Source organism: Maylandia zebra, linkage group LG6 (genome assembly GCF_041146795.1).
Source record: "Maylandia zebra isolate NMK-2024a linkage group LG6, Mzebra_GT3a, whole genome shotgun sequence".
Lineage (NCBI taxonomy): Eukaryota > Metazoa > Chordata > Actinopteri > Cichliformes > Cichlidae > Maylandia > Maylandia zebra.
This window is the reverse complement of record NC_135172.1, coordinates 24,628,468-24,656,034: the sequence shown is the minus strand read 5'-3', so window position 1 is coordinate 24,656,034 and position 27,567 is coordinate 24,628,468. Positions and strand designations below refer to the sequence as shown.

The 27,567-nt window shown below is 40.4% G+C and overlaps 1 protein-coding gene across 3 annotated transcripts; it reads right to left on the bottom strand.

Annotated features, from left to right (window-relative positions):
* Positions 1-2,149: 2,149 nt before the first annotated feature.
* On the bottom strand, positions 2,150-24,859 carry LOC106675116 (uncharacterized). Of its 3 annotated transcripts, none has more exons than XM_076884900.1 (12): positions 24,764-24,859; positions 22,315-22,557; positions 9,621-9,863; positions 7,311-7,553; positions 4,286-4,528; positions 4,017-4,151; positions 3,805-3,899; positions 3,616-3,663; positions 3,294-3,512; positions 3,006-3,186; positions 2,749-2,919; positions 2,150-2,659 (listed from the first exon to the last, which is right to left on the bottom strand). In XM_076884900.1, exons 2-12 carry the CDS (start codon positions 22,541-22,543, stop codon positions 2,568-2,570), a joined length of 1,899 nt encoding a protein of 632 aa, XP_076741015.1. In that variant the 5' UTR covers positions 22,544-22,557; positions 24,764-24,859; the 3' UTR covers positions 2,150-2,567. The 3 variants fall into 3 exon arrangements, with proteins under 3 accessions (XP_076741015.1, XP_076741014.1, XP_076741016.1); XM_076884899.1 differs by lacking the exon at positions 24,764-24,859 and adding an exon at positions 23,192-23,340; XM_076884901.1 differs by lacking the exons at positions 22,315-22,557; positions 24,764-24,859 and adding an exon at positions 12,934-13,080.
* Between the last annotated feature and the right edge of the window lie 2,708 nt (positions 24,860-27,567).

Genomic DNA, 27,567 nt, shown 5'->3' with positions numbered 1-27,567 from the left:
CGTAAGCAAATGCTTCGAGAAGCTGGTCAGGGACTTCATCTGCTCTGCACTACCCGACTCACTGGACCCTCTACAGTTTGCATACCGCCACAACAGGTCCACTGATGATGCCATAGCCCTGACACTACACACTGCCCTGTCACACCTGGAGAAGAGAGACACGTATGTGAGGATGCTGTTTGTAGATTACAGCTCAGCATTCAATACCATCGTTCCCTCGAAGCTGGACAGGAAACTGCAGGATCTAGGACTGAGCAGCTCCCTCTGCAGCTGGATCCTTAGCTTCCTGTCTGACAGACGCCAGGTGGTCAGACTGGGCAGCATCACCTCATCCCCCATCACACTGAACACTGGTGCTCCACAGGGGTGTGTACTGAGCCCTCTCCTGTACTCACTCTACACCTACGACTGCACGGCCACTAACAGCTCCAACATCATTGTGAAGTTTGCGGACGACACTACAGTGGTGGGTCTTATCACCAACGGTGATGAGACGGCTTACAGGGAGGAGGTCAGCGCCCTGACCCACTGGTGTCAAGACAACCATCTCACCCTCAACGTCGCAAAGACAAAGGAGTTGATAGTGGACTTCCGGAGGTGCAGAGAAGTACACACCCCCATCACCATCAACGGCGCTGCTGTGGAGAGAGTGAGCAGCTTCCGGTTCCTTGGAGTACACCTGGCTGAGGATCTTACGTGGTCAGTACACACAAACAAAACAGTGAAGAAGGCGCAGCAGCGCCTCTTCTTTCTCAGGAGACTGAAAAGATTCGGCATGAGCCCCCGCATCCTCAGGACCTTCTATCACTGTGCCATTGAGAGCATCCTCACTGGATGCATCACCACCTGGTATGGCAACAGCACCGCCTACAACTGCAAAGCTCTCCAGCGAGTAGTGCGGTGCTCTGAACGGATAATTGGAGGTGAGCTTCCCTCCCTCCAAGACATCTACAGGAAGCGCTGCCTGAGGAAAGCGGGGAGGATCATCAAGGACTCCAGTCACCCCAGCCATAAACTGTTCAGACTGCTTCCATCAGGAAGGAGGTTCTGCAGCATCCGGTCCCGTACCAGCAGACTGAGAGACAGCTTTTTCCATCAGGCCATCAGACTGCTGAACACGTCATAGACACCTCAGCTTCACTACTGGAACTTCAACATTATGCACTCCACACTGTATATAAATGCCACTTGTTTTGCACATATTCAACTCTGTATATTTTATTTTATATATTTTATTATTATTATTATTATTATTTTATTTTATTTTTTTTTACTATTTAATTTGTAAAAATGTGTACACACACACACACACACACACACACACACACACACACACGTAGGAAAATATTTAGTATACACATCCAGAAATGCATACACTATTATATATTGTACATATATTTATTAGTTTCAGGTTGGCCATTCTTATATTTTGCTCGTTTGTGTTGTTGTGTTTGCACATCTCTGTTGCTTGTGGGGCTCGCACACAAGAATTTCACTCGCATGTGCTGTGCCAGTGTGCCTGCACATGTGATGTGACAATAAAAGTGATTTGATTTTGACCTGCTCTCATTTACTGTTTTAGCGGTTTGGTGGTTGTAGAAATTTTGTGAGGTTTAACCTGAGATTCTGGCGTTTCGGGCAAAATAAATTTCTATTTAAAAATCGATTCAGGTTTTAATGAATCGATATCACGTTATCCAAGCCAGAATCGATTTTAATCGATAAATCGATCATCAAAACCCACCCCTATTAAGAAATATAAAATTTTCACTACTGAATGGACATTAATGATTCAATTCAACCTTAACTATAGCAACAAGTCACATCTGTTGTCTAGAGGCACTTTACATTGGAAGGCAGAGACCCTATACTATTAGAAAATGAATCCCACCAATCAGAGAGCCCACTATGAGCAAACAATCAGCAACAGTGGGAAGGAAAAACTGTTGCAACCTCTGTTAGATCCAGGAAATCTGTTGAGACGCATTAGAGGTTAGGGCAACAGATGCAAGTCTTCAGAGCAGTGACAGTGTGACTTTCGTTGTGCATACTTTAACCTGATTGAGTTTTCAGTTTTCTTACTTGTCAAAATGCATCATGAGTAAAAAACAATCCTTGACATGGTAATGAAAGAGTATTCTCAGCAAAGTTGAGTTAAACAAGTTTTAATGGAAGTTTAAGTTAAATCTTTTGATTTTTACTAATTTTGATTACATCAACGTAATTTTATTACATTAACCTAATCAAATAAGGCCAATTTTGATGAAGCTCCTGACCCAGCCCAAGCTCTCTATGAAGACGAGGAAAAACTCCCCGGGGGGCCAGAATGATGGGAAGAAACCTCGGGAAAGCCAATTCAAAGAGAGATCCCCTTTCCTGGGATGGCTGGGGGGGGGTTACAGGAATTTCAGGATAGCAAAATTTAGAATTGGCCAAAAAAACCCAAAAAACAACCTTTTCCTGTTAAAAAAAAACCAAAAAAATGAAAGAAAGACAAAAATAGAAAGTTAGGTCACGTATCACACTTATATGATAATATATGAAATGTGTGTGTGTGAGAGATGGGTTTATCTGAGCCAGGGGTGACGCTGGAGGTCCCCCAGCGTTGGGCGCTTCTCCGGGACATCGGTTAAACACGCATCCAGGAAATTCCGGCAGTCTGGAAAGAAAGAAAGGAGAGAAAAGATGAAGATGATAGTTCCAGTGATCCAAGCCATCGGTGAATCTTGAAGTGTGATGTTTTCTTACGTGGGGACAGATGCTCGTTGAATTTCAGTTCGTTTTCAATGAACGTCATGATATTAAAGTCCCCCACATGAAGTGCTTCGTACAGCACCACTCCCATTTGCCACACCGTGGTGGGTCCAGGCCTGTATTTTTTGCCCCAGTAACATTCGGGAGGGCTGTGGATAGGTGTACCTAATAAACAGACACAATTACAATTTCTTCTAAAACAAAAGGCACAAATTGCTACATCTGTGAAGAGCAGGAGCTGAATATGTTACCATAGAAGAAACAGAACTGCGATTGCTCCGTAGCAAAGCAGCTCAGGCCAAAGTCAATGATACGAACTCGAGGCACATCTGAGCCGGTCTCAATCAGAATGTTCTCACTCTTGATGTCCCGGTGAAAGATGTCTTTCTCTTCCAGGTCCTTTGCTGCATCAACCAGTTGCTTCAGAATGACCTGGAAAAGATGAAAAAGACAGTAATGAGTCAACAGGTTGATGCTTCTCTGATACTCTATGCTTTGATTGAATGCTGTACAGTCTAAGGCTCTTCCAGTCAACTTACCTTGGCCTTTCCTTCTGGTAAACATCCTCCATTTTCTCTTATGTATTCAAACAGGTCCACCGCGGGGACAGGTCTCTCCTGCACCAGGATCAGCTCTGTGCCAAAGTCAAACCAGTCCAACAGAGACACAGGAGCCGACGTTCCCACTGATCCATCTGCTTCAGCTGCAAGCTTCAGCAAAATGGCCACTTCCACTGAGACTTCCTTCCCGTTTTCATCCTGATATATTACAACAAAGTGGATGATGAGGAACAGATGTTTCACAGGTGAACGCTGCACTCAGTCCAGGAATGTAAAAACAGTTCAAGTGTTGCACACTTACCGTCACTTTGATGGGGATTCTGTTCTTGGGAACGTGTTTGATGGCTACCTAAAAGACACAGAGCATTGGTGAGCATTTCCTCAGTATGACATCATTAAAGGTGTAAAACTGCACCTTTAATGCTCAGCTGACGATATTATCCGTTATCTGCATTACTGCCTGTCTTACTCCCACCATCTGAACACTTACTGGGAAATGATCTGTTATCCTGTAGCCAGCAAACACTGCTCCACAGCCGCCATTTCCTAGATGGTGCTCCTGCACATATCTGGCTTGGTATTCCCCTGAAAAGACCCAAATGTTGTTTTACTACAGCTGTGACACAAATTACTCTCTGCTGTACCCTAAATGTTCATTTTGCTCTTCACCTGAGTATAAAAGCCAAGCTGCTTGCTACTTACGTTGCTGGTCGGCTGCTGGATTTTGGACGACGTTTTTGGTTTTGTCCTTTTTCTTTTTCTTGGGTGACTCTTTGCTGTCTCCCGCAGACTTGTTTCTGCCATTTTTTGTGCACCCCTTTGTGTTTTGACTGCAGTCTGCAGATGTGGAAAACAGCAAAAGCACATCAGCGTATTAGATCATACACACAAATATCTCCCAAACACTAATATCTTAAACCGAGCAACCAGCTGTGCACTTAATCTACCCCTCACTCAACTAATTAGCCTACCTTTACCAGTGTCCACGGAGGAAGACGCTTGCTCCCTGTCTTCACTCGTAGGCTCAGCAAGTTTAATCTTCTTCGGTGCACTGGTTGTGCCCGCTCCATCTTGCTGGGCCTTACGCTTCACTGCTTTGACCTGGTGTGTATCTGAGCTGGTGGAAGGAGCAGCCTGCTCAGTGACCCTCCTTCTTTTTACGGGGGTCTTCTTTTCAGGACTGGCCTTTCTTTTAGCCATCCTGCTCTTAGAGTCTATAAACAACAACAACAACAACACAGTAGTGAAAAAGAGTGCTCGACATCAGGACTGGAAGGATTTTGATGCCATTTTAGGAAGTATTGGTTAAATTATAATAACAAGTTTATCCTTTTGATAAAAAACAGAGCAACACGAGTCCATACTAGGTCTACTAAGACTTAGATCTTCATGACACTTGTTGATCTGTTTTTACTGCTGAGTCCAAGAATAAACTTGTCACATTATTTTACCAAAAGACAAAGTGCCCCATTAACCTTTCTTTGATTAGACGTGTTGTAATTATGTTGTTTTCAGTCAAACATACCCATATGGAAAAGAAATGGTACAAATTTATAAAAGACTTGCGTAAGATGTGGCCTACTTCATACAGTGAATCATATCAGGCTTATATGATTTACTCATGAAAGTGGCCACTTTCTCATTACTTTCATATATTGTTTTAGTAAGTATCCAAAACATACAAGTTTCACACAAGACAGATACAAACTTTATAAGATTTATATATATCTTTTCCATATGGGTAGGATTCAAATGTTTCATTTTATACACAGACTGTCAACATTTTTAGAAAAGTAGATTCTGTTATTTGAGGGATTTTACCCAGATTTGATGTATTTGTTTACTTACTTTGATCTCCTGGATCTTTCTTTTCTCCTGAATTTGTATTTTTTCTCGTTTCCTTTTTCATGTTAATTTTTGAGACCTTGTAAAAGTGAAAATGTCACCGTGATGAGGGAATACTTCTTCAAATGTGTGCGCTTGTCTTTCCTAAGCTGTTTAAGCGAGTTCCGTAAGTGAGCTTTCAAAATAAACTCAGGAGTAGGGATGGGTATCGTTTCGGTTTTATCCGATACCGGTGCCAAACCGGTACTTTTGAAACGGTGCCGGTGCTCAAACGGTGCTCAAACCGGTGCTTAAAGAATGGAGAGCACAAAATTGGTCCAAAAACCTCTCATGTTCAGCTGTTTTTTGTAAAAAGATAACAATGTTAGCCTTTTCTGCAGCTATGGGGCATATATGGCATCACTCTTGGCTGGAAGCAGTGCTTAATCAATGGAAAAAACACAAACTTTGTCCTAAACCTCTCATGTTTAACTGTTTTCCACTTTTTCTTTGGTCTTTTTAGCCTTTTTGGCCAGGGTGAAGCGAGTATCTGCCATCAAACAAGAGGACAGCTGCATGTAGCTATGATGATGTTTGCTAGTTCACCTTACATGCATTAATGTAATAACGTGGTTAGCCTACTCAACGTAAATTACACACGAACAACATTAAGCTACTCACGCGGAGAAGAACGGCTGCTGCTGCATCATCATCCGTCATCATTTCTGCTACACTGGCAGGGCTAGGGGCCAGGACTCTCCTCTTCGTGTTTTTGGGGGATGTTGCATAACAGGCAACCCACCCGCAGTAGATGTGCTCGGTGTGAGGTCTCGCAGCAAGCTATCAAATACGGCGCATTTCTCGGCTTTAAAAAAACGCTATGCGTCGCTAGGTGTTTCGTCGGATTCGAGGTGTTACCTCCTTTGACAGTATCACAGTATCAGCTTAAAGCACTTGTTGCAGGCTGCTGAGTTTGCATATATTGCTGTGAAGTACAGCCAGACTTTTGACCGCTTCGCCTTGGACATTTTTAATCTGTAGCTCTGCTCTAAAAGAACGCACGTACCTGGACCCGCCTACTATCCTCGGAAACGTAAAATGATTGGCTAGAAGTTTATCACAGCTCAGGAAAAAAAAGCACCGAAATAAAGCACCGAAATGTGCGCTGCTTTTCGGTCTGGTTACTACCGTTTATGTCAGAACCGGTGCCATCATGGCACCGGACACCGGTACCCATCCCTACTCAGGAGACTATGGCATCAGAACCTTGCCTTTCAGTGACATCACTGACTGCCAGTAAAAGTGCTCCTAAGTAGTTTAAAGAAAAACACTATGGCAGACAAAGCCATAATAATTCATATAATTTAATGAGAAGTCGATATACCTACCTATAAATTTTGTTTTTTAAATTGTGCATTTATTTTTTTATATAGTGTAACTACTGGACCTTATTTCTCTTTTTAAATCTAGAGACAACCACGTTTTTGAGGTTGTATCACCTTTCCCATAGCTATTCATTTGTGTGAATAGCTATGGGTTAACTAGCTATTGGTGTTAATTTACTGATTAACTTATAAAACACATGCTCAACTTACTGAAAAAGTCCCACAGTGGCTTCCATCCTTATGTTGGTTTGTCCAGTTTACGGCAGAACACATCAAACCTGGGGCCCATGTCAGCCCTACTTGCGGCCGTATATTTAAGTGAAGAAATATAAAGCAATTTGGCACTTGAAGAGCCTTTTTTGTTAGCGGGGGATTTATTTATTTTTGAGTCCAATGTTAAAATGCGTTCTTAAAAAAGTTTAAAAAAAAAATTAATATGAAGGTCTAACCCAGGAGTCAGCAACCTTTCTGATGATAAGTGCCATCTAAAATTTCCTTAGAAGTCAACGTGCCATATGATTGCATTAGCAATAAATTTAATAACGCTCTATATCAACAGTTACACACTATATAGACCAACTTTATAGAATTATATTTGTTCGCAGATGTTGGCATAGAGCAGATCAGCTATTTTGAAACAAAAAATACACTTTTTTTTCATCAGTAACAAGAACTCCATAACAGCAAATGAACTGTACAACAGAAAAATATCTCCCAAACACTAATATCTTAAACCGAGCAACCAGCTGTGCACTTAATCTACCCCTCACTCAACTAATTAGCCTACCTTTACCAGTGTCCACAGAGGAAGACGCTTGCTCCCTGTCTTCACTCGTAGGCTCAGCAAGTTTAATCTTCTTCGGTGCACTGGTTGTGCCCGCTCCATCTTGCTGGGCCTTACGCTTCACTGCTTTGACCTGGTGTGTTACTGAGCTGGTGGAAGGAGCAGCCTGCTCAGTGACCCTCCCTCTTTTTACGGGGGTCTTCTTTTCAGGACTGGCCTTTCTTTTAGCCATCCTGCTCTTAGAGTCTATAAACAACAACAACAACAACACAGTAGTGAAAAAGAGTGCTCGACATCAGGACCGGAAGGATTTTGATGCCATTTTAGGAAGTATTGGTTAAATTATAATAACAAGTTTATCCTTTTGATAAAAACAGAGCAACACGAGTCCATACTAGGTCTACTAAGACTTAGATCTTCATGACACTTGTTGATCTGTTTTTACTGCTGAGTCCAAGAATAAACTTGTCACATTATTTTACCAAAAGACAAAGTGCCCCATTAACCTTTCTTTGATTAGACGTGTTGTAATTATGTTGTTTTCAGTCAAACATACCCATATGGAAAAGAAATGGTACAAATTTATAAAAGACTTGCGTAAGATGTGGCCTACTTCATGCAGTGAATCATATCAGGCTTATATGATTTACTCATGAAAGTGGCCACTTTCTCATTACTTTCATATATTGTTTTAGTAAGTATCCAAAACATACAAGTTTCACACAAGACAGATACAAACTTTATAAGATTTATATATATCTTTTCCATATGGGTAGGATTCAAATGTTTCATTTTATACACAGACTGTCAACATTTTTAGAAAAGTAGATTCTGTTATTTGAGGGATTTTACCCAGATTTGATGTATTTGTTTACTTACTTTGATCTCCTGGATCTTTCTTATCTCCTGAATTTGTATTTTTTCTCGTTTCCTTTTTCATGTTAATTTTTGAGACCGTTTAAAAGTGAAAATGTCACCGTGATGAGGGAATACTTCTTCAAATGTGTGCGCTTGTCTTTCCTAAGCTGTTTAAGCGAGTTCCGTAAGTTAGCTTTCAAAATAAACTCAGGAGACTATGGCAACAGAACCTTGCCTTTCAGTGACATCACCGACTGCCAGTAAAAGTGTTCCTAAGTAGTTTAAAGAAAAACACTGTGGCAGACAAAGCCATAATAATTCATATAATTTAATGAGAAGTCGATATACCTACCTATAAATTTTGTTTTTTAAATTGTGCATTTATTTTTTATATAGTGTAACTACTGGACTTTTTTTCTCTTTTTAAATCTAGAGACAACCACGTTTTTGAGGTTGTATCACCTTTCTCATAGCTATTCATTTGTGTGAATAGCTATGGGTTAACTAGCTATTGGTGTTAATTTACTGATTAACTTATAAAACACATGCTCAACTTACTGAAAAAGTCCCACAGTGGCTTCCATCCTTATGTTGGTTTGTCCAGTTTACGGCAGAACACATCAAACCTGGGGCCCATGTCAGCCCTACTTGCGGCCGTATATTTAAGTGAAGAAATATAAAGCAATTTGGCACTTGAAGAGCCTTTTTTGTTAGCGGGGGATTTATTTATTTTTGAGTCCAATGTTAAAATGCGTTCTTAAAAAAGTTTAAAAAAAAAATTAATATGAAGGTCTAACCCAGGAGTCAGCAACCTTTCTGATGATAAGTGCCATCTAAAATTTCCTTAGAAGTCAACGTGCCATATGATTGCATTAGCAATAAATTTAATAACGCTCTATATCAGGGGTGTCAAACTCAAATACACAGTGGGCCAAAATTCAAAACTGGAACAAAGTCGCGGGCTAACAGTAATATTTATTGAAATATATTTATTGCTCCAGATATAAGAATGAATCTTTTCTTATAGACTCAAAAACGTTTTGCTGAAAAACTGAATATGGAACAAGCAAAGCCTAATACTAGACAATATATATATTAGCTGTATAATACCAGTAGGCCAGCTCTGATAGTAATTTGGTATGGCTTCGCGGGCCAAATGTAATTAGTCTGCGGGCCAAATTTGGCCCGCGGACCAGAGTTTGACACCTATGCTCTATATCAACAGTTACACACTATATAGACCAACTTTATAGAATTATATTTGTTCGCAGATGTTGGCATAGAGCAGATCAGCTATTTTGAAACAAAAAATACACTTTTTTTTTTTATCAGTAACAAGAACTCCATAACAGCAAATGAACTGTACAACAGAAAAGTATCTCCCAAACACTAATATCTTAAACCGAGCAACCAGCTGTGCACTTAATCTACCCCTCACTCAACTAATTAGCCTACCTTTACCAGTGTCCACAGAGGAAGACGCTTGCTCCCTGTCTTCACTCGTAGGCTCAGCAAGTTTAATCTTCTTCGGTGCACTGGTTGTGCCCGCTCCATCTTGCTGGGCCTTACTCTTCACTGCTTTGACCTGGTGTGTATCTGAGCTGGTGGAAGGAGCAGCCTGCTCAGTGACCCTCCTTCTTTTTACGGGGGTCTTCTTTTCAGGACTGGCCTTTCTTTTAGCCATCCTGCTCTTAGAGTCTATAAACAACAACAACAACAACACAGTAGTGAAAAAGAGTGCTCGACATCAGGACTGGAAGGATTTTGATGCCATTTTAGGAAGTATTGGTTAAATTATAATAACAAGTTTATCCTTTTGATAAAAAACAGAGCAACACGAGTCCATACTAGGTCTACTAAGACTTAGATCTTCATGACACTTGTTGATCTGTTTTTACTGCTGAGTCCAAGAATAAACTAATAATAAAGATTTGAAATAAAGATTTAAATAAAGAAATAAAGATTTCAACTAATTCTTCTTCAGTCATATGGGTATACACACTATATAGACCACCTTTATAGAATTATATTTTTTTTGCAGATGTTGGCATAGAACAGATCAGCTATTTTGAAAAAAAAAAAAGACACTTTTTATTAAGAACAAGAACTCCATAACAGCAAATGAACTGTACAACGGAAAATGCAAATGCCATTTATGGTCTCCTCAAAACAATGATAAGAGACATAGGTCTCCGAGTGTCCAGCATGCAGACGGCTACCTGAGGACACTCTTCGTGTGAGAGAAAATCTGCTCACAGGGATATGTAGAGCCAAATACTGTCAATAAGGCCTCTGCAATGTTCTGAAGACAGTTAAACTTGTCAGGTAGTGATGTCCAGCAGGTGAAAATGCAAGCCCCATGAACAGGCACACCTATGGATTCCAGCTGTGTTCGTAGTTCTGCAAACTTTGACCCCCACAGAGTCAACCTTTTCAGTTCAGTCAGCTGCATTTCAATGTCATCTGTGTCCAGCCAGATTCCATACCCAAATCCACTTGCTCATTAAAGCTTTCTGGTTTGATCATAAAAGAAAACATTGGTCCATACACCTAAAAGCCCCGATAACGCATTGTGAATTCTGCTCGAGTCTACGGATGTATCCGTGTATTTCCGCGGTGCTGATGCTGCGCTGAGCGGAGAGCTCCTGAAGCCTTTGAAGTGTCGGAATGTGGAAATTTCAACATCGCTTGAAAAAACTACCAGCTAGCAAAGTCCCTCTCACTGGTAGGCTACGTTATTTTTAGCCAACTACAAGTTGAATCTGGTACATGGGGTTGTTAGTTTAGATACCGTCATTAAGAAGCAGTACAACTAATGTGTCTACGCGAGTTAATTTGCGATGTGCTCCGCTGGCACGGCCATTAATTTTTTAATACACCTTCTCAGATTAATTCACTGGGTGGCGTGCCATCAGTTAACCCTTCGCGTGCCAGCTGCGTGGCAGGAGTGCCCAGGATTGCCGACCCCTGGTCTAACCCATGCGAAATACAGGGCTGCAAATTCCCCTCTTGTCATCTAAAACGATTGCCTATTATTGTCACAAGGGGGCGCTTTGATGCAGTCTTGCTGCGTTACGACCTTGCGTCTTGTGCGCAGGAAGCATTGGCTGTCTCTTCCTATGAGAGCTTCGCAATAATGGCGGTCAAGTGTTTTTTCAACAAAGTATGCAGTGCTGCAAACTAGATAATGAGACCAAATTGTTTTTGTTTTTTTTACATATCAATGCTAATAAGCTACTCTTTTATTAGGCCCCGAACTCTGACCACAAAGGGAATAACGTGTGTCGAGTTACTTGTCCCGGTGAGTCACTCGCTTTCGTTAGCTACTTGTTAAGTTTAGACAATGTATTTTTCCCGCCGATTAAGCTCAGAAACATTTGAAAAAAACTAAACAAAACACCAATACAGTCGGGAACTGTGAGAATGTATTGTGTTGTTTTACTTATCTTGTTGTTCCTTACAGTAAGTACTAGGGGTGCAACGATACACAAAATTCACGGTTCGGTTCGGTTCGATACTTTGGTGTCACGGTTCGATATTTTTTCGATACAAAAAAAATGTTCATGCCTTTTTAATTTGTCATTTATTAAAATTATAAATATATATTTTAACTCAAAAGTACAGTTTTTAAATTTAACCCTAACCCTTGTGTGCGTTTTTTATTTTGACAGCGAATGCGCACCTGCGGACCACTTATGTGCAGCCCTGGTTATTTAGCTTGTCATATTGCAGCCACAGAAATTCTTTTGTCCATGAAACCATGAAGCTGCACTTTCTTTTTGCCTTGTAGTCTGATTTGTCATAACTTCTCCGTTTTGTGGTAAGCTTTTCTTTGGCTGTCACTTCTTCACCCTGACCTGTCTTATTTGGCTCAGAAGAAATGAAATATATATCCTCCTGCTTTTACAGACGCACTCACATAAGCTCAGCGATTCTCTGCGCGATCAACCTCTCACATGTTTAAGCTTGCTGCGGGAGATTTCACTTGTCATGTTTGCATAGTGAGCTAACGATTAATAAGACGATGTCAGAGGAATTGGTGCACAAATTTTCATCACTCACAGATCAGTGCTGTCGCTCTCTATACACAGTTCGCGCGATTGCAAAGTGAAAGCAAAAAAACAAGCGCAAATTCAAACGCGATTTCAATATGTCACATATTGACAGTGGCTCACCGATGCCAATGACATAATTACCCAGCTACATTTCTGAAAGAATGCAAAAGCATTGACATATATTTTTCTTCCTACAATAGCCCGACAGGCAGGGCAGAGATAGCCCCAGGACGTCGGGCTAGCGATATTGCAAGCCCTGTATCTGATTGAGGAATCACTCATCTTTGGAAAAGAGAGTTTATTACAGAGAAATGTCTCTTTCCAAAATAAAAGCTATACTATCCGCTTCTTCCGGGCTATATTCTCAGCAGCATAAGGAGAATCATGTGCTAACAGCTGTCTAAATGACTCGGCTAAAGTTAGTAGCATGCTTGTTGTTTTTGTCTTTGCACTAGGATGATGTCGGCGTAAATGTGCAGTCATATTCGTTGTGTTCCCACTAGTGCTTTCAGGTTAATCTCGTTGAAATGACCTTAACGCCACAACACGGCAAATCTCCGTTAACGAGCTACCGCCGATCGCCCCGTGCATGGGGCTAGACGGCCAACACGTTAACGAGCTAACTGCGCTAACACACTAGCTCCCACCCATGTAATTGAGCATTGCACGGCACATCCAACATACTGTTTTACTTTAGTCCATGACTCGCTTACCTTCAGGGTCATACGTCACATGAAAACCAAAATAATTCCAAACGCCAGATCTGGAGAGCTTAACTTCTGTCTTGCTAGCTTGCCCTGCGCTCTTCCTTCTGACGATGCTGTCTGTGTTGAGCACTCAGTGGATCTGCGCTCGACAGTGCAGCCTAGGCGGAGTAGTCGAACGCAGATTCACTGAGCGCTCAACACAGACAGCATCGTCAGAAGGAAAGTTGATAAAATAAATTACAAATGTTGTATTGTTCGATACATATGCGTACCGAACCGAAAGCACTGTATCGAACGGTTCAATATCGATACGAATATCGTTGCACCCCTAGTAAGTACAATAAGTGTTTAATGTTCTAAGCTACAGATGGTACTGCCGATGCTAGGTGTGATGCTATAGCTGCTATGTGCGGTTACTCAGGACTCAGGGAGGGGCGGCCCTCTGCTGCTACCGGTTGGTGTGAGAGAAGGAAAACAGGATAAAGACATGATGTGAAAGAGAGACAGAGATTAATAACAGGTACGATTCAATGCAGAGAGGTCTATTAACTAGGGTTTTGCGATAGAAACGATATACGATAGAGATTTTGACTATACCGCTCTATCACGATAGCGAATGTTGATGATGTCATCAAGCTGCGCCTGTTTTGGTCGAAAGCATCGCAGTGGCTACAACCATTATCATCTGCAAATTATGCTCACAGTCATAGCAAAGAGATGAAGCACTTTTGAAATATGGGGAAAGCCAAAAACTGCGCTTCCTCCACTTCCGTAACATTGATACATTAATGTTGAATTCTCTCGCAGCTGCTCTATTCCCATGTTGTTGCAGTATATTAATAACTAACCTCGTATTGTGGATGAATAATCTCAGTTGTTCTCCTGACTGAAGTTTGCCCCGTGTATAGCATCCTGCTATGCGATTGCATTTGTCCCTGACCACCAGAATCCCTCACGTTAACCTTTATTAACACTTAAGTTGGCTTTATTAAACATTAGATCTCTAGCTGGGAAAACATTTTTAATTAATGATTTAATCACTGAGCACAGCCTTGATTTTATGTTTTTAACTGAAACTTGGTTGGACCAAAGTAACAGTGGAGCTGTTCTCATCGAGACGACCCCTCCTAACTACAGTTTTATCAGTGAAGTCAGGGCGAGCAGGAGAGGAGGAGGGGTTGCTGTCTTATTTAATGAATCATTTCAATGTAAGCAGCTATCTCCTGGAAGTTTTCAGTCTTTTGAATATGTGGCTTTACAGCTGAAGGCCCCATCCAAAGTTGTGTTTCTTAATGTTTACAGGCCTCCCAAATACTGCACAGACTTTTTTAATGACCTCAGTGAACTGCTGTCTGTGATCTGTGTTGATTTCGACTGTGTAATTATTGTTGGGGATTTTAACATTCATGTGGACAACCCTCAGGACAAAGGGACTAAAGACCTGAGTAACACTCTGGGCAACTTTGGGCTGACTCAGCATGTAACAGAGGCCACACATAATAGAGGACACACTCTTGACCTACTGATCTCCAAAGGCCTGAGCATTTCAAAGGTTACTGTGTCTGATGTGGGCCTGTCTGATCATTACTGTGTTTTCTTTGAAAGTAAAATCTCAGCCCACACAAATATATCAACAACAGTGATCACAAAACGGTGTATAACTGAACACAGTAGTGCAATTTTTAACCAGGTCTTCCCATTAACACCTGACCTGTCCAGAGGGTCAGTCAATGAGCTCGTCAATAGCTTCAATGCTAACATGTTAAATGTAATGGACACTATTGCTCCCATTAAGGTGAAGGTTATCTCTGGAAGGAAAAAGTCTCCATGGAGAAACTCCACACTGGTGAAAAATGAAAAAAGAGAGTGTAGGAAAGCTGAGCGCAGATGGAGAAAAACAAACCTCCAGGTTCATTATGACATTTATAAAGAGAAACTTCACAATTATAATTTACAACTGAGGAATGCAAGGAGGTCCTACTTCTCTGACATCATCACTAAAAACAGCCATAATGCTCGGGTCTTATTTTCTACAGTTGACAGGCTAACAAACCCTCCTGTGTCAGTGGCAGCTGAACTTCATTCGACCATGGCCTGCAATGACTTTGCCAAATTCTTCACTGAAAAAATCCAAAAAATTAGACAAGCAATTGGTACATCAACAGCAGATCCAGGATATGTACTGTGTCCACCAAAAAACTGTTTAAACACCATGAAACAGTTTCAACCTATTAACAGCAAAGACCTGGGGGACATCTTAGGTCAACTGAACTCCTCCTCCTGCTGTTTAGATGTCCTGCCAACAAGTTTTTTCAAAAAGGTCTCAAAGACTTTAGAGTCAGACCTGTTACAGATCGTCAACTTTTCTTTATTATCAGGTGTGTTTCCAGAATCACTAAAAACTGCTGTAATCAAACCTATACTGAAAAAGGACAATCTTGACAAGACACAAATGAACAACTACAGGCCGATCTCAAATCTCCCGTTTTTAAGTAAGATCATTGAAAAAGCAGTTTCTCAACAGCTCAGTTACTTCTTAAAACAGAATAATTGCTACGATGCCTTCCAGTCAGGTTTTAGACAGAACCACAGCACTGAAACCGCTCTGACCAAAGTGTTTAATGACATATGTCTGAATACAGACAGTGGAAAAATGTCAGTCCTAGTTTTACTGGATCTCAGTGCAGCATTTGATACAGTTGACCACAACATATTACTCAAACGACTGGAGAACTGGACAGGTCTTTCAGGAACTGTACTAAACTGGTTCAAAACATACGTAGAAAACAGGAAATACTTTGTATCAATAGGTAACTTCACATCTGAGCAGACAAGTATCACATGTGGAGTTCCCCAAGGTTCCATCTTGGGACCCCTTCTGTTTAACATCTACATGCTCCCACTGGCACAGATTATAAACAACAACAAAATAAACTATCACAGCTATGCAGATGACACACAAATATATATCACAATGTCACCAGGAGACCGAGGCCCTGTACAGGCTCTTGGTAAATGCATTGAGGAAATCAATGACTGGTTGTGCCACAATTTTCTCCAGCTAAACAAAAACAAAACTGAGGTAATAGTCTTTGGCGCCAAAGAAAAACGATTACAGGTCACCAGAGAACTTCAATCTATACATCTAAAAACCACAAACCAGGCGAGAAATTTGGGTGTAGTGATGGATGCAGACCTAAACTTAGAAAAACACATTAAGACAATAACAAAGTCAGCTTACTATCACCTCAAGAATATATCAAGGATAAAAGATCTGATGTCTCAACAGGACCTGGAAAAACTAGTCCATGCATTCATCTTTAGTAGGCTTGATTACTGTAACAGCATCTTTACAGGTCTACCTAAAAAATCAGTCAGACAACTACAGCTCATTCAGAACTCTGCTGCTCGAGTCCTCACTAAGACCAAAAAAGTGGACCACATCAGTCCAGCTCTGAGGTCCTTACACTGGCTGCCTGTCCGTCAGAGGATAGACTTTAAAGTTCTGATGCTGGCCTATAAAGCTCTGAATGGTTTAGGACCAAAATACATCAATGACCTCCTGACCCAGTATGAACCATCCAGATCCCTCAGGTCATCTGGATCCGGTCTTTTATCAGTTCCCAGAGTCAGAACCAGACACGGAGAAGCTGCATTCAGCTTTTATGCTCCTTATATCTGGAACAAACTCCCAGAAAGCCTCAGATCAGCTGAAACACTCAGTTTATTTAAATCCAGGTTGAAGACTCACCTGTTCTCAGCTGCATTTGAATAAAGCACCAAATCCACACTTTAAGCTTAAATGTCAAAACTTACATTTAACTACTGATTTTATCTACTGTTCTGATTTTATCTGTTTTGATTTTATATACTGTTGTTTGTTTGTTAATTAGTTAGTTAGTTTATTTGCTTGTTTTAATCAATTTTAAATCATGCTTTTTATTTGTTCTTGTTTCTAATGTCTCTGTAAAGCACTTTGAATCACCTTGTTGTTGAATTGTGCTATACAAATAAACTTGCCTTGCCTTGCCTTTATCGAGTGGGAAAAAAAGTTGGCGTTCATCCTCCAGCTTCACTGTGCTAATGTTATGCTAACATAGCTGTGTCGCTAGCAATCGCGTAGCACAACATTATATTCCAGGTAGTCCAACTTCAGTAACCATACAAACGCTGTTTAGTTTTCTGTCTTCATTTATGTCGGAAGTGGTAGCAGAGCTGTACGTTTTAGTTAGTTTCAAAAATCTCTGTCAGAACATGGTATGTCATGTTTAGGAGGAAAGTAGCGAGCTAACTTCCTGCTAACTTCTAACTCCGTTAAATTTAATAACTTCTGTTTTCATGGATGCCTGGATGTTAAACTTAATTGTTACACCTGGTAAAGCAGCAACGATGATGATTTTATTAAAGATTAAAGAATTTAGACCGTTTTTAACTCTGTGTTCGTTTGACTTTGGGACCTGAAATGGACGGCATTTTGGACCCAGAGTATTCCGCGAAGCTCCTACTACGGCAGCCGTAATTCTCTGACAATCCATCAAGCAGTGCGGCTTACCAAAGTTGTACTAAAACATTTTTTAACAGATTTCTGCACGCCCAAATCGGTTCGAGGTCAGTAAGCACAACCAGAATTCATACATAAGGCGCACTCTCGATTTTTGAGAAAATTAAAGGATTTTAAGTGTGCTTTATAGCGTGGAAAATACGTTATACAGAAGAAAAGAATATATCACGATATATATCGTTACCACGCATGCTTCAAATTATATCACATTAACACATAGTGAGTGTGAAAGGTGACTAGAAAGGAAAAACTCAATGCATCATGGGAATCCCCAGCAGCCTATGTCTATTGCAGCATAACCAAGGGAGGATTCAGGGTCACCTGGTCCAGCCCTGACTATATGCTTTAGCAAAAAGGAAAGTTTTAAGCCTAATCTTAAAAGTAGAGATAGTGTCTGTCTCCCGAATCCAAACTGGAAGCTGGTTCCACAGAAGAGGGGCCTGAAAACTGAAGGCTCTGCCTCCCATTCTACTTTTAAATACTCTAAGAACAACAAGTAGGCCTGGAGTGCGAGAGCAAAGTGCTCTAATAGGGTGATATGGCACTACAAGGTCATTAAGATAAGATAAGGGCTGATTATTTAAGACCTTGAATGTGAGGAGCAGGATTTTGAATTCAATTCTAGATTTAACAGGGAGCCAATGCAGGGAAGCCAATACAGGAGAAATCTGCTCTCTCTTTCTAGTCCCTGTCAGGACTCTTGCTGCAGCATTTTGGATAACTGAAGGCTTTTCAGGGAGTTTCTAGGACTTCCTGATAGTAATGAATTACAGTAGTCCAGCCTAGAAGTAATAAATGCATGAACTAGTTCAGCGTCAATCTGAGACAGGATATTTCTAATTTTAGAGATGTTGCCCAAATGGAAGAAAGCAGTCCTACATATTTGTTTAATATGTGCATTGACGGACATGTCTTGCTCAGAGAGGGGCAGCCATCTGCTGTGAGCGGTTGTGGTTGAGGGGAAGAATTCTTTGAATTTGATATTTCGGTGTGTTTTGATTAGCTGTAACCTCCCCTGTGTTTCTATGACTAGTTGAGTGTTAGTCTCTTGTCTCTGTGTGTAATTAGTTCAGTTTCTGTTTTCAGTTTTTTGTCTCTTGTACTTCGCCTTTAGTTTTATTTTCAATTGCTCTATTATTTAGATTGAGCTCAGCTGTGTCTTCTTGCACTTATTCAATTTCAAGTCACTTTTATTAATGTAGCGCCAACATCACAACAACGTTTGCCTCCTATGCACTTTATATTGAAAGGTAAAGACCTGACAATAATGCAAAGGAAAGAAAGAAAAGCCCATGTCACAAACTGGAAATGAGAGTGCAGTTGGACCTAAGAGCAGACTCAATCACTTGAAATATTTACAAGATTTATTCATGAGAGGAATCAACTTAAACAGGAGCACGGTCATTAACAGAAACTCTGCACAGGTGACGTGGGAAACCAGGGGGCAGAGAAACAGTCGGGCATGCGGAACACAGGAAGAGCACGGGCTGGAACTTCTGCAACAGAGGAGAGAGGCGTGACTGGACTGGGAAACGAGTGAGAGAAGGCAGAGTGAGAGAGACAAGGCCAACTTTTACAGACAGGTAAGAGAGCGCAGACGGTCATTAGCATCACAGTGGATTCTTTTGTCACACATTAGGTGATCAGTCAAACAGCTCTATTAAATTTATGGAATTCACATTGAGTATAGATGGATATTAAGAAATATGGCTGGGTACCGTCACTGATTTCTAGAATCGATTCGATTCCGATTCACAAGGTCCCGAATCGATTCGATCCACGATTTGATTTGTTTCGATTCGATTTGAATCAGGGAAATTTTGCCTCAGACAGTCAGAAATATTATAATTCTGATCACTTATCAGTACATATCTATATTTTTATATCTATAAAAAGAAAGCTGACGCTTGCGAGACTTGGTCTGGGTTTTTATAGCAGATGACATTAAAAATATTGTGCAGTCAAAAACGAAGTGAAGCAGAGCAAAGTTACAGAGGTTTGATTAGAGACACAGCTAAGCGTACGTGCCGGCGGGTGAGAAAGCCACATCTCAGTGATTCTGATCCGTCGGGTCCGCGTTTTGTGTTTACGTCTTTGTGCAGAATCCGTGTATCTGCTCTCATTTACTGTTTTAGCGGTTTGGTGGTTGTAGAAATTTTGTGAGGTTTAACCTGAGATTCTGGCGTTTCGGGCAAAATAAATTTCTATTTAAAAATCGATTCAGGTTTTAATGAATCGATATCACGTTATCCAAGCCAGAATCGATTTTAATCGATAAATCGATCATCAAAACCCACCCCTATTAAGAAATATAAAATTTTCACTACTGAATGGACATTAATGATTCAATTCAACCTTAACTATAGCAACAAGTCACATCTGTTGTCTAGAGGCACTTTACATTGGAAGGCAGAGACCCTATACTATTAGAAAATGAATCCCACCAATCAGAGAGCCCACTATGAGCAAACAATCAGCAACAGTGGGAAGGAAAAACTGTTGCAACCAGGAAATCTGTTGAGACGCATTAGAGGTTAGGGCAACAGATGCAAGTCTTCAGAGCAGTGACAGTGTGACTTTCGTTGTGCATACTTTAACCTGATTGAGTTTTCAGTTTTCTTACTTGTCAAAATGCATCATGAGTAAAAAACAATCCTTGACATGGTAATGAAAGAGTATTCTCAGCAAAGTTGAGTTAAACAAGTTTTAATGGAAGTTTAAGTTAAATCTTTTGATTTTTACTAATTTTGATTACATCAACGTAATTTTATTACATTAACCTAATCAAATAAGGCCAATTTTGATGAAGCTCCTGACCCAGCCCAAGCTCTCTATGAAGACGAGGAAAAACTCCCCGGGGGGCCAGAATGATGGGAAGAAACCTCGGGAAAGCCAATTCAAAGAGAGATCCCCTTTCCTGGGATGGCTGGGGGGGGGTTACAGGAATTTCAGGATAGCAAAATTTAGAATTGGCCAAAAAAACCCAAAAAACAACCTTTTCCTGTTAAAAAAAAACCAAAAAAATGAAAGAAAGACAAAAATAGAAAGTTAGGTCACGTATCACACTTATATGATAATATATGAAATGTGTGTGTGTGAGAGATGGGTTTATCTGAGCCAGGGGTGACGCTGGAGGTCCCCCAGCGTTGGGCGCTTCTCCGGGACATCGGTTAAACACGCATCCAGGAAATTCCGGCAGTCTGGAAAGAAAGAAAGGAGAGAAAAGATGAAGATGATAGTTCCAGTGATCCAAGCCATCAGTGAATCTTGAAGTGTGATGTTTTCTTACGTGGGGACAGATGCTCGTTGAATTTCAGTTTGTTTTCAATGAACGTCATGATATTAAAGTCCCCCACATGAAGTGCTTCGTACAGCACCACTCCCATTTGCCACACCGTGGTGGGTCCAGGCCTGTATTTTTTGCCCCAGTAACATTCGGGAGGGCTGTGGATAGGTGTACCTAATAAACAGACACAATTACAATTTCTTCTAAAACAAAAGGCACAAATTGCTACATCTGTGAAGAGCAGGAGCTGAATATGTTACCATAGAAGAAGCAGAACTGCGATTGCTCCGTAGCAAAGCAGCTCAGGCCAAAGTCAATGATACGAACTCGAGGCACATCTGAGCCGGTCTCAATCAGAATGTTCTCACTCTTGATGTCCCGGTGAAAGATGTCTTTCTCTTCCAGGTCCTTTGCTGCATCAACCAGTTGCTTCAGAATGACCTGGAAAAGATGAAAAAGACAGTAATGAGTCAACAGGTTGATGCTTCTCTGATACTCTATGCTTTGATTGAATGCTGTACAGTCTAAGGCTCTTCCAGTCAACTTACCTTGGCCTTTCCTTCTGGTAAACATCCTCCATTTTCTCTTATGTATTCAAACAGGTCCACCGCGGGGACAGGTCTCTCCTGCACCAGGATCAGCTCTGTGCCAAAGTCAAACCAGTCCAACAGAGACACAGGAGCCGACGTTCCCACTGATCCATCTGCTTCAGCTGCAAGCTTCAGCAAAATGGCCACTTCCACTGAGACTTCCTTCCCGTTTTCATCCTGATATATTACAACAAAATGGATGATGAGGAACAGATGTTTCACAGGTGAACGCTGCACTCAGTCCAGGAATGTAAAAACAGTTCAAGTGTTGCACACTTACCGTCACTTTGATGGGGATTCTGTTCTTGGGAACGTGTTTGATGGCTACCTAAAAGACACAGAGCATTGGTGAGCATTTCCTCAGTATGACATCATTAAAGGTGTAAAACGGCACCTTTAATGCTCAGCTGACGATATTATCCGTTATCTGCATTACTGCCTGTCTTACTCCCACCATCTGAACACTTACTGGGAAATGATCTGTTATCCTGTAGCCAGCAAACACTGCTCCACAGCCGCCATTTCCTAGATGGTGCTCCTGCACATATCTGGCTTGGTATTCCCCTGAAAAGACCCAAATGTTGTTTTACTACAGCTGTGACACAAATTACTCTCTGCTGTACCCTAAATGTTCATTTTGCTCTTCACCTGAGTATAAAAGCCAAGCTGCTTGCTACTTACGTTGCTGGTCGGCTGCTGGATTTTGGACGACGTTTTTGGTTTTGTCCTTTTTCTTTTTCTTGGGTGACTCTTTGCTGTCTCCCGCAGACTTGTTTCTGCCATTTTTTGTGCACCCCTTTGTGTTTTGACTGCAGTCTGCAGATGTGGAAAACACCAAAAGCACATCAGCGTATTAGATCATACACACAAATATCTCCCAAACACTAATATCTTAAACCGAGCAACCAGCTGTGCACTTAATCTACCCCTCACTCAACTAATTAGCCTACCTTTACCAGTGTCCACGGAGGAAGACGCTTGCTCCCTGTCTTCACTCGTAGGCTCAGCAAGTTTAATCTTCTTCGGTGCACTGGTTGTGCCCGCTCCATCTTGCTGGGCCTTACGCTTCACTGCTTTGACCTGGTGTGTATCTGAGCTGGTGGAAGGAGCAGCCTGCTCAGTGACCCTCCTTCTTTTTACGGGGGTCTTCTTTTCAGGACTGGCCTTTCTTTTAGCCATCCTGCTCTTAGAGTCTATAAACAACAACAACAACAACACAGTAGTGAAAAAGAGTGCTCGACATCAGGACTGGAAGGATTTTGATGCCATTTTAGGAAGTATTGGTTAAATTATAATAACAAGTTTATCCTTTTGATAAAAAACAGAGCAACACGAGTCCATACTAGGTCTACTAAGACTTAGATCTTCATGACACTTGTTGATCTGTTTTTACTGCTGAGTCCAAGAATAAACTTGTCACATTATTTTACCAAAAGACAAAGTGCCCCATTAACCTTTCTTTGATTAGACGTGTTGTAATTATGTTGTTTTCAGTCAAACATACCCATATGGAAAAGAAATGGTACAAATTTATAAAAGACTTGCATAAGATGTGGCCTACTTCATGCAGTGAATCATATCAGGCTTATATGATTTACTCATGAAAGTGGCCACTTTCTCATTACTTTCATATATTGTTTTAGTAAGTATCCAAAACATACAAGTTTCACACAAGACAGATACAAACTTTATAAGATTTATATATATCTTTTCCATATGGGTAGGATTCAAATGTTTCATTTTATACACAGACTGTCAACATTTTTAGAAAAGTAGATTCTGTTATTTGAGGGATTTTACCCAGATTTGATGTATTTGTTTACTTACTTTGATCTCCTGGATCTTTCTTTTCTCCTGAATTTGTATTTTTTCTCGTTTCCTTTTTCATGTTAATTTTTGAGACCTTGTAAAATGGAAAATGTCACCGTGATGAGGGAATACTTCTTCAAATGTGTGCGCTTGTCTTTCCTAAGCTGTTTAAGCGAGTTCCGTAAGTGAGCTTTCAAAATAAACTCAGGAGTAGGGATGGGTATCGTTTCGGTTTTATCCGATACCGGTGCCAAACCGGTACTTTTGAAACGGTGCCGGTGCTCAAACGGTGCTCAAACCGGTGCTTAAAGAATGGAGAGCACAAAATTGGTCCAAAAACCTCTCATGTTCAGCTGTTTTTTGTAAAAAGATAACAATGTTAGCCTTTTCTGCAGCTATGGGGCATATATGGCATCACTCTTGGCTGGAAGCAGTGCTTAATCAATGGAAAAAACACAAACTTTGTCCTAAACCTCTCATGTTTAACTGTTTTCCACTTTTTCTTTGGTCTTTTTAGCCTTTTTGGCCAGGGTGAAGCGAGTATCTGCCATCAAACAAGAGGACAGCTGCATGTAGCTATGATGATGTTTGCTAGTTCACCTTACCTGCATTAATGTAATAACGTGGTTAGCCTACTCAACGTAAATTACACACGAACAACATTAAGCTACTCACGCAGAGAAGAACGGCTGCTGCTGCATCATCATCCGTCATCATTTCTGCTACACTGGCAGGGCTAGGGGCCAGGACTCTCCTCTTCGTGTTTTTGGGGGATGTTGCATAACAGGCAACCCACCCGCAGTAGATGTGCTCGGTGTGAGGTCTCGCAGCAAGCTATCAAATACGGCGCATTTCTCGGCTTTAAAAAAAACGCTATGCGTCGCTAGGTGTTTCGTCGGATTCGAGGTGTTACCTCCTTTGACAGTATCACAGTATCAGCTTAAAGCACTTGTTGCAGGCTGCTGAGTTTGCATATATTGCTGTGAAGTACAGCCAGACTTTTGACCGCTTCGCCTTGGACATTTTTAATCTGTAGCTCTGCTCTAAAAGAACGCACGTACCTGGACCCGCCTACTATCCTCGGAAACGTAAAATGATTGGCTAGAAGTTTATCACAGCTCAGGAAAAAAAAGCACCGAAATAAAGCACCGAAATGTGCGCTGCTTTTCGGTCTGGTTACTACCGTTTATGTCAGAACCGGTGCCATCATGGCACCGGACACCGGTACCCATCCCTACTCAGGAGACTATGGCATCAGAACCTTGCCTTTCAGTGACATCACCGACTGCCAGTAAAAGTGCTCCTAAGTAGTTTAAAGAAAAACACTATGGCAGACAAAGCCATAATAATTCATATAATTTAATGAGAAGTCGATATACCTACCTATAAATTTTGTTTTTTAAATTGTGCATTTATTTTTTTATATAGTGTAACTACTGGACCTTATTTCTCTTTTTAAATCTAGAGACAACCACGTTTTTGAGGTTGTATCACCTTTCCCATAGCTATTCATTTGTGTGAATAGCTATGGGTTAACTAGCTATTGGTGTTAATTTACTGATTAACTTATAAAACACATGCTCAACTTACTGAAAAAGTCCCACAGTGGCTTCCATCCTTATGTTGGTTTGTCCAGTTTACGGCAGAACACATCAAACCTGGGGCCCATGTCAGCCCTACTTGCGGCCGTATATTTAAGTGAAGAAATATAAAGCAATTTGGCACTTGAAGAGCCTTTTTTGTTAGCGGGGGATTTATTTATTTTTGAGTCCAATGTTAAAATGCGTTCTTAAAAAAGTTTAAAAAAAAATTAATATGAAGGTCTAACCCAGGAGTCAGCAACCTTTCTGATGATAAGTGCCATCTAAAATTTCCTTAGAAGTCAACGTGCCATATGATTGCATTAGCAATAAATTTTATAACGCTCTATATCAACAGTTACACACTATATAGACCAACTTTATAGAATTATATTTGTTCGCAGATGTTGGCATAGAGCAGATCAGCTATTTTGAAACAAAAAATACACTTTTTTTTCATCAGTAACAAGAACTCCATAACAGCAAATGAACTGTACAACAGAAAAATATCTCCCAAACACTAATATCTTAAACCGAGCAACCAGCTGTGTACTTAATCTACCCCTCACTCAACTAATTAGCCTACCTTTACCAGTGTCCACGGAGGAAGACGCTTGCTCCCTGTCTTCACTCGTAGGCTCAGCAAGTTTAATCTTCTTCGGTGCACTGGTTGTGCCCGCTCCATCTTGCTGGGCCTTACGCTTCACTGCTTTGACCTGGTGTGTATCTGAGCTGGTGGAAGGAGCAGCCTGCTCAGTGACCCTCCCTCTTTTTACGGGGGTCTTCTTTTCAGGACTGGCCTTTCTTTTAGCCATCCTGCTCTTAGAGTCTATAAACAACAACAACAACACAGTAGTGAAAAAGAGTGCTCGACATCAGGACCGGAAGGATTTTGATGCCATTTTAGGAAGTATTGGTTAAATTATAATAACAAGTTTATCCTTTTGATAAAAAACAGAGCAACACGAGTCCATACTAGGTCTACTAAGACTTAGATCTTCATGACACTTGTTGATCTGTTTTTACTGCTGAGTCCAAGAATAAACTTGTCACATTATTTTACCAAAAGACAAAGTGCCCCATTAACCTTTCTTTGATTAGACGTGTTGTAATTATGCTATTTTCAGTCAAACATACCCATATGGAAAAGAAATAGTACAAATTTATAAAAAGACTTGCGTAAGATGTGGCCTACTTCATGCAGTGAATCATATCAGGCTTATATGATTTACTCGTGAAAGTGGCCACTTTCTCATTACTTTCATATATTGTTTTAGTAAGTATCCAAAACATACAAGTTTCACACAAGACAGATACAAACTTTATAAGATTTATATATATCTTTTCCATATGGGTAGGATTCAAATGTTTCATTTTATACACAGACTGTCAACATTTTTAGAAAAGTAGATTCTGTTATTTGAGGGATTTTACCCAGATTTGATGTATTTGTTTACTTACTTTGATCTCCTGGATCTTTCTTTTCTCCTGAATTTGTATTTTTTCTCGTTTCCTTTTTCATGTTAATTTTTGAGACCTTGTAAAATGGAAAATGTCACCGTGATAAGGGAATACTTCTTCAAATGTGTGCGCTTGTCTTTCCTAAGCTGTTTAAGCGAGTTCCGTAAGTGAGCTTTCAAAATAAACTCAGGAGACTATGGCAACAGAACCTTGCCTTTCAGTGACATCACCGACTGCCAGTAAAAGTGTTCCTAAGTAGTTTAAAGAAAAACACTATGGCAGACAAAGCCATAATAATTCATATAATTTAATGAGAAGTCGATATACCTACCTATAAATTTTGTTTTTTAAATTGTGCATTTATTTTTTATATAGTGTAACTACTGGACCTTATTTCTCTTTTTAAATCTAGAGACAACCACGTTTTTGAGGTTGTATCACCTTTCCATTTTCTATTAAAGTACATTAATTCATGTGTACTTTGTTTTCTAAAATAAAAACATCATAGTTACCCAATACCCCGTTGTTGTGTGAATAGCTATGGGTTAACTAGCTATTGGTGTTAATTTACTGATTAACTTATAAAACACATGCTCAACTTACTGAAAAAGTCCCACAGTGGCTTCCATCCTTATGTTGGTTTGTCCAGTTTACGGCAGAACACATCAAACCTGGGGCCCATGTCAGCCCTACTTGCGGCCGTATATTTAAGTGAAGAAATATAAAGCAATTTGGCACTTGAAGAGCCTTTTTTGTTAGCGGGGGATTTATTTATTTTTGAGTCCAATGTTAAAATGCGTTCTTAAAAAAGTTTTTTAAAAAAATTAATATGAAGGTCTAACCCAGGAGTCAGCAACCTTTCTGATGATAAGTGCCATCTAAAATTTCCTTAGAAGTCAACGTGCCATATGATTGCATTAGCAATAAATTTAATAACGCTCTATATCAACAGTTACACACTATATAGACCAACTTTATAGAATTATATTTGTTCGCAGATGTTGGCATAGAGTAGATCAGCTATTTTGAAACAAAAAATACACTTTTTTTTCATCAGTAACAAGAACTCCATAACAGCAAATAAACTGTACAACAGAAAATGTAAATGCTATTTTTGGTCTCCTCAAAACAATGATAAGAAAAATAAACTGGGCCAATATGGCATGTTTGTTAATACAGGGATGGACATAGAGCTGGGCGATATATCGAGTTTTTTAAAAAATATCGATATATTTTTATATTAGATATAAGATGTGACCATATCCTTTATATCGATATATACGTTATAATTATAGTTGTGGAGCCAGAAGTTTGCCTCTCTTTCGTCCACTTTTGTCTCTACGCAACGTTACT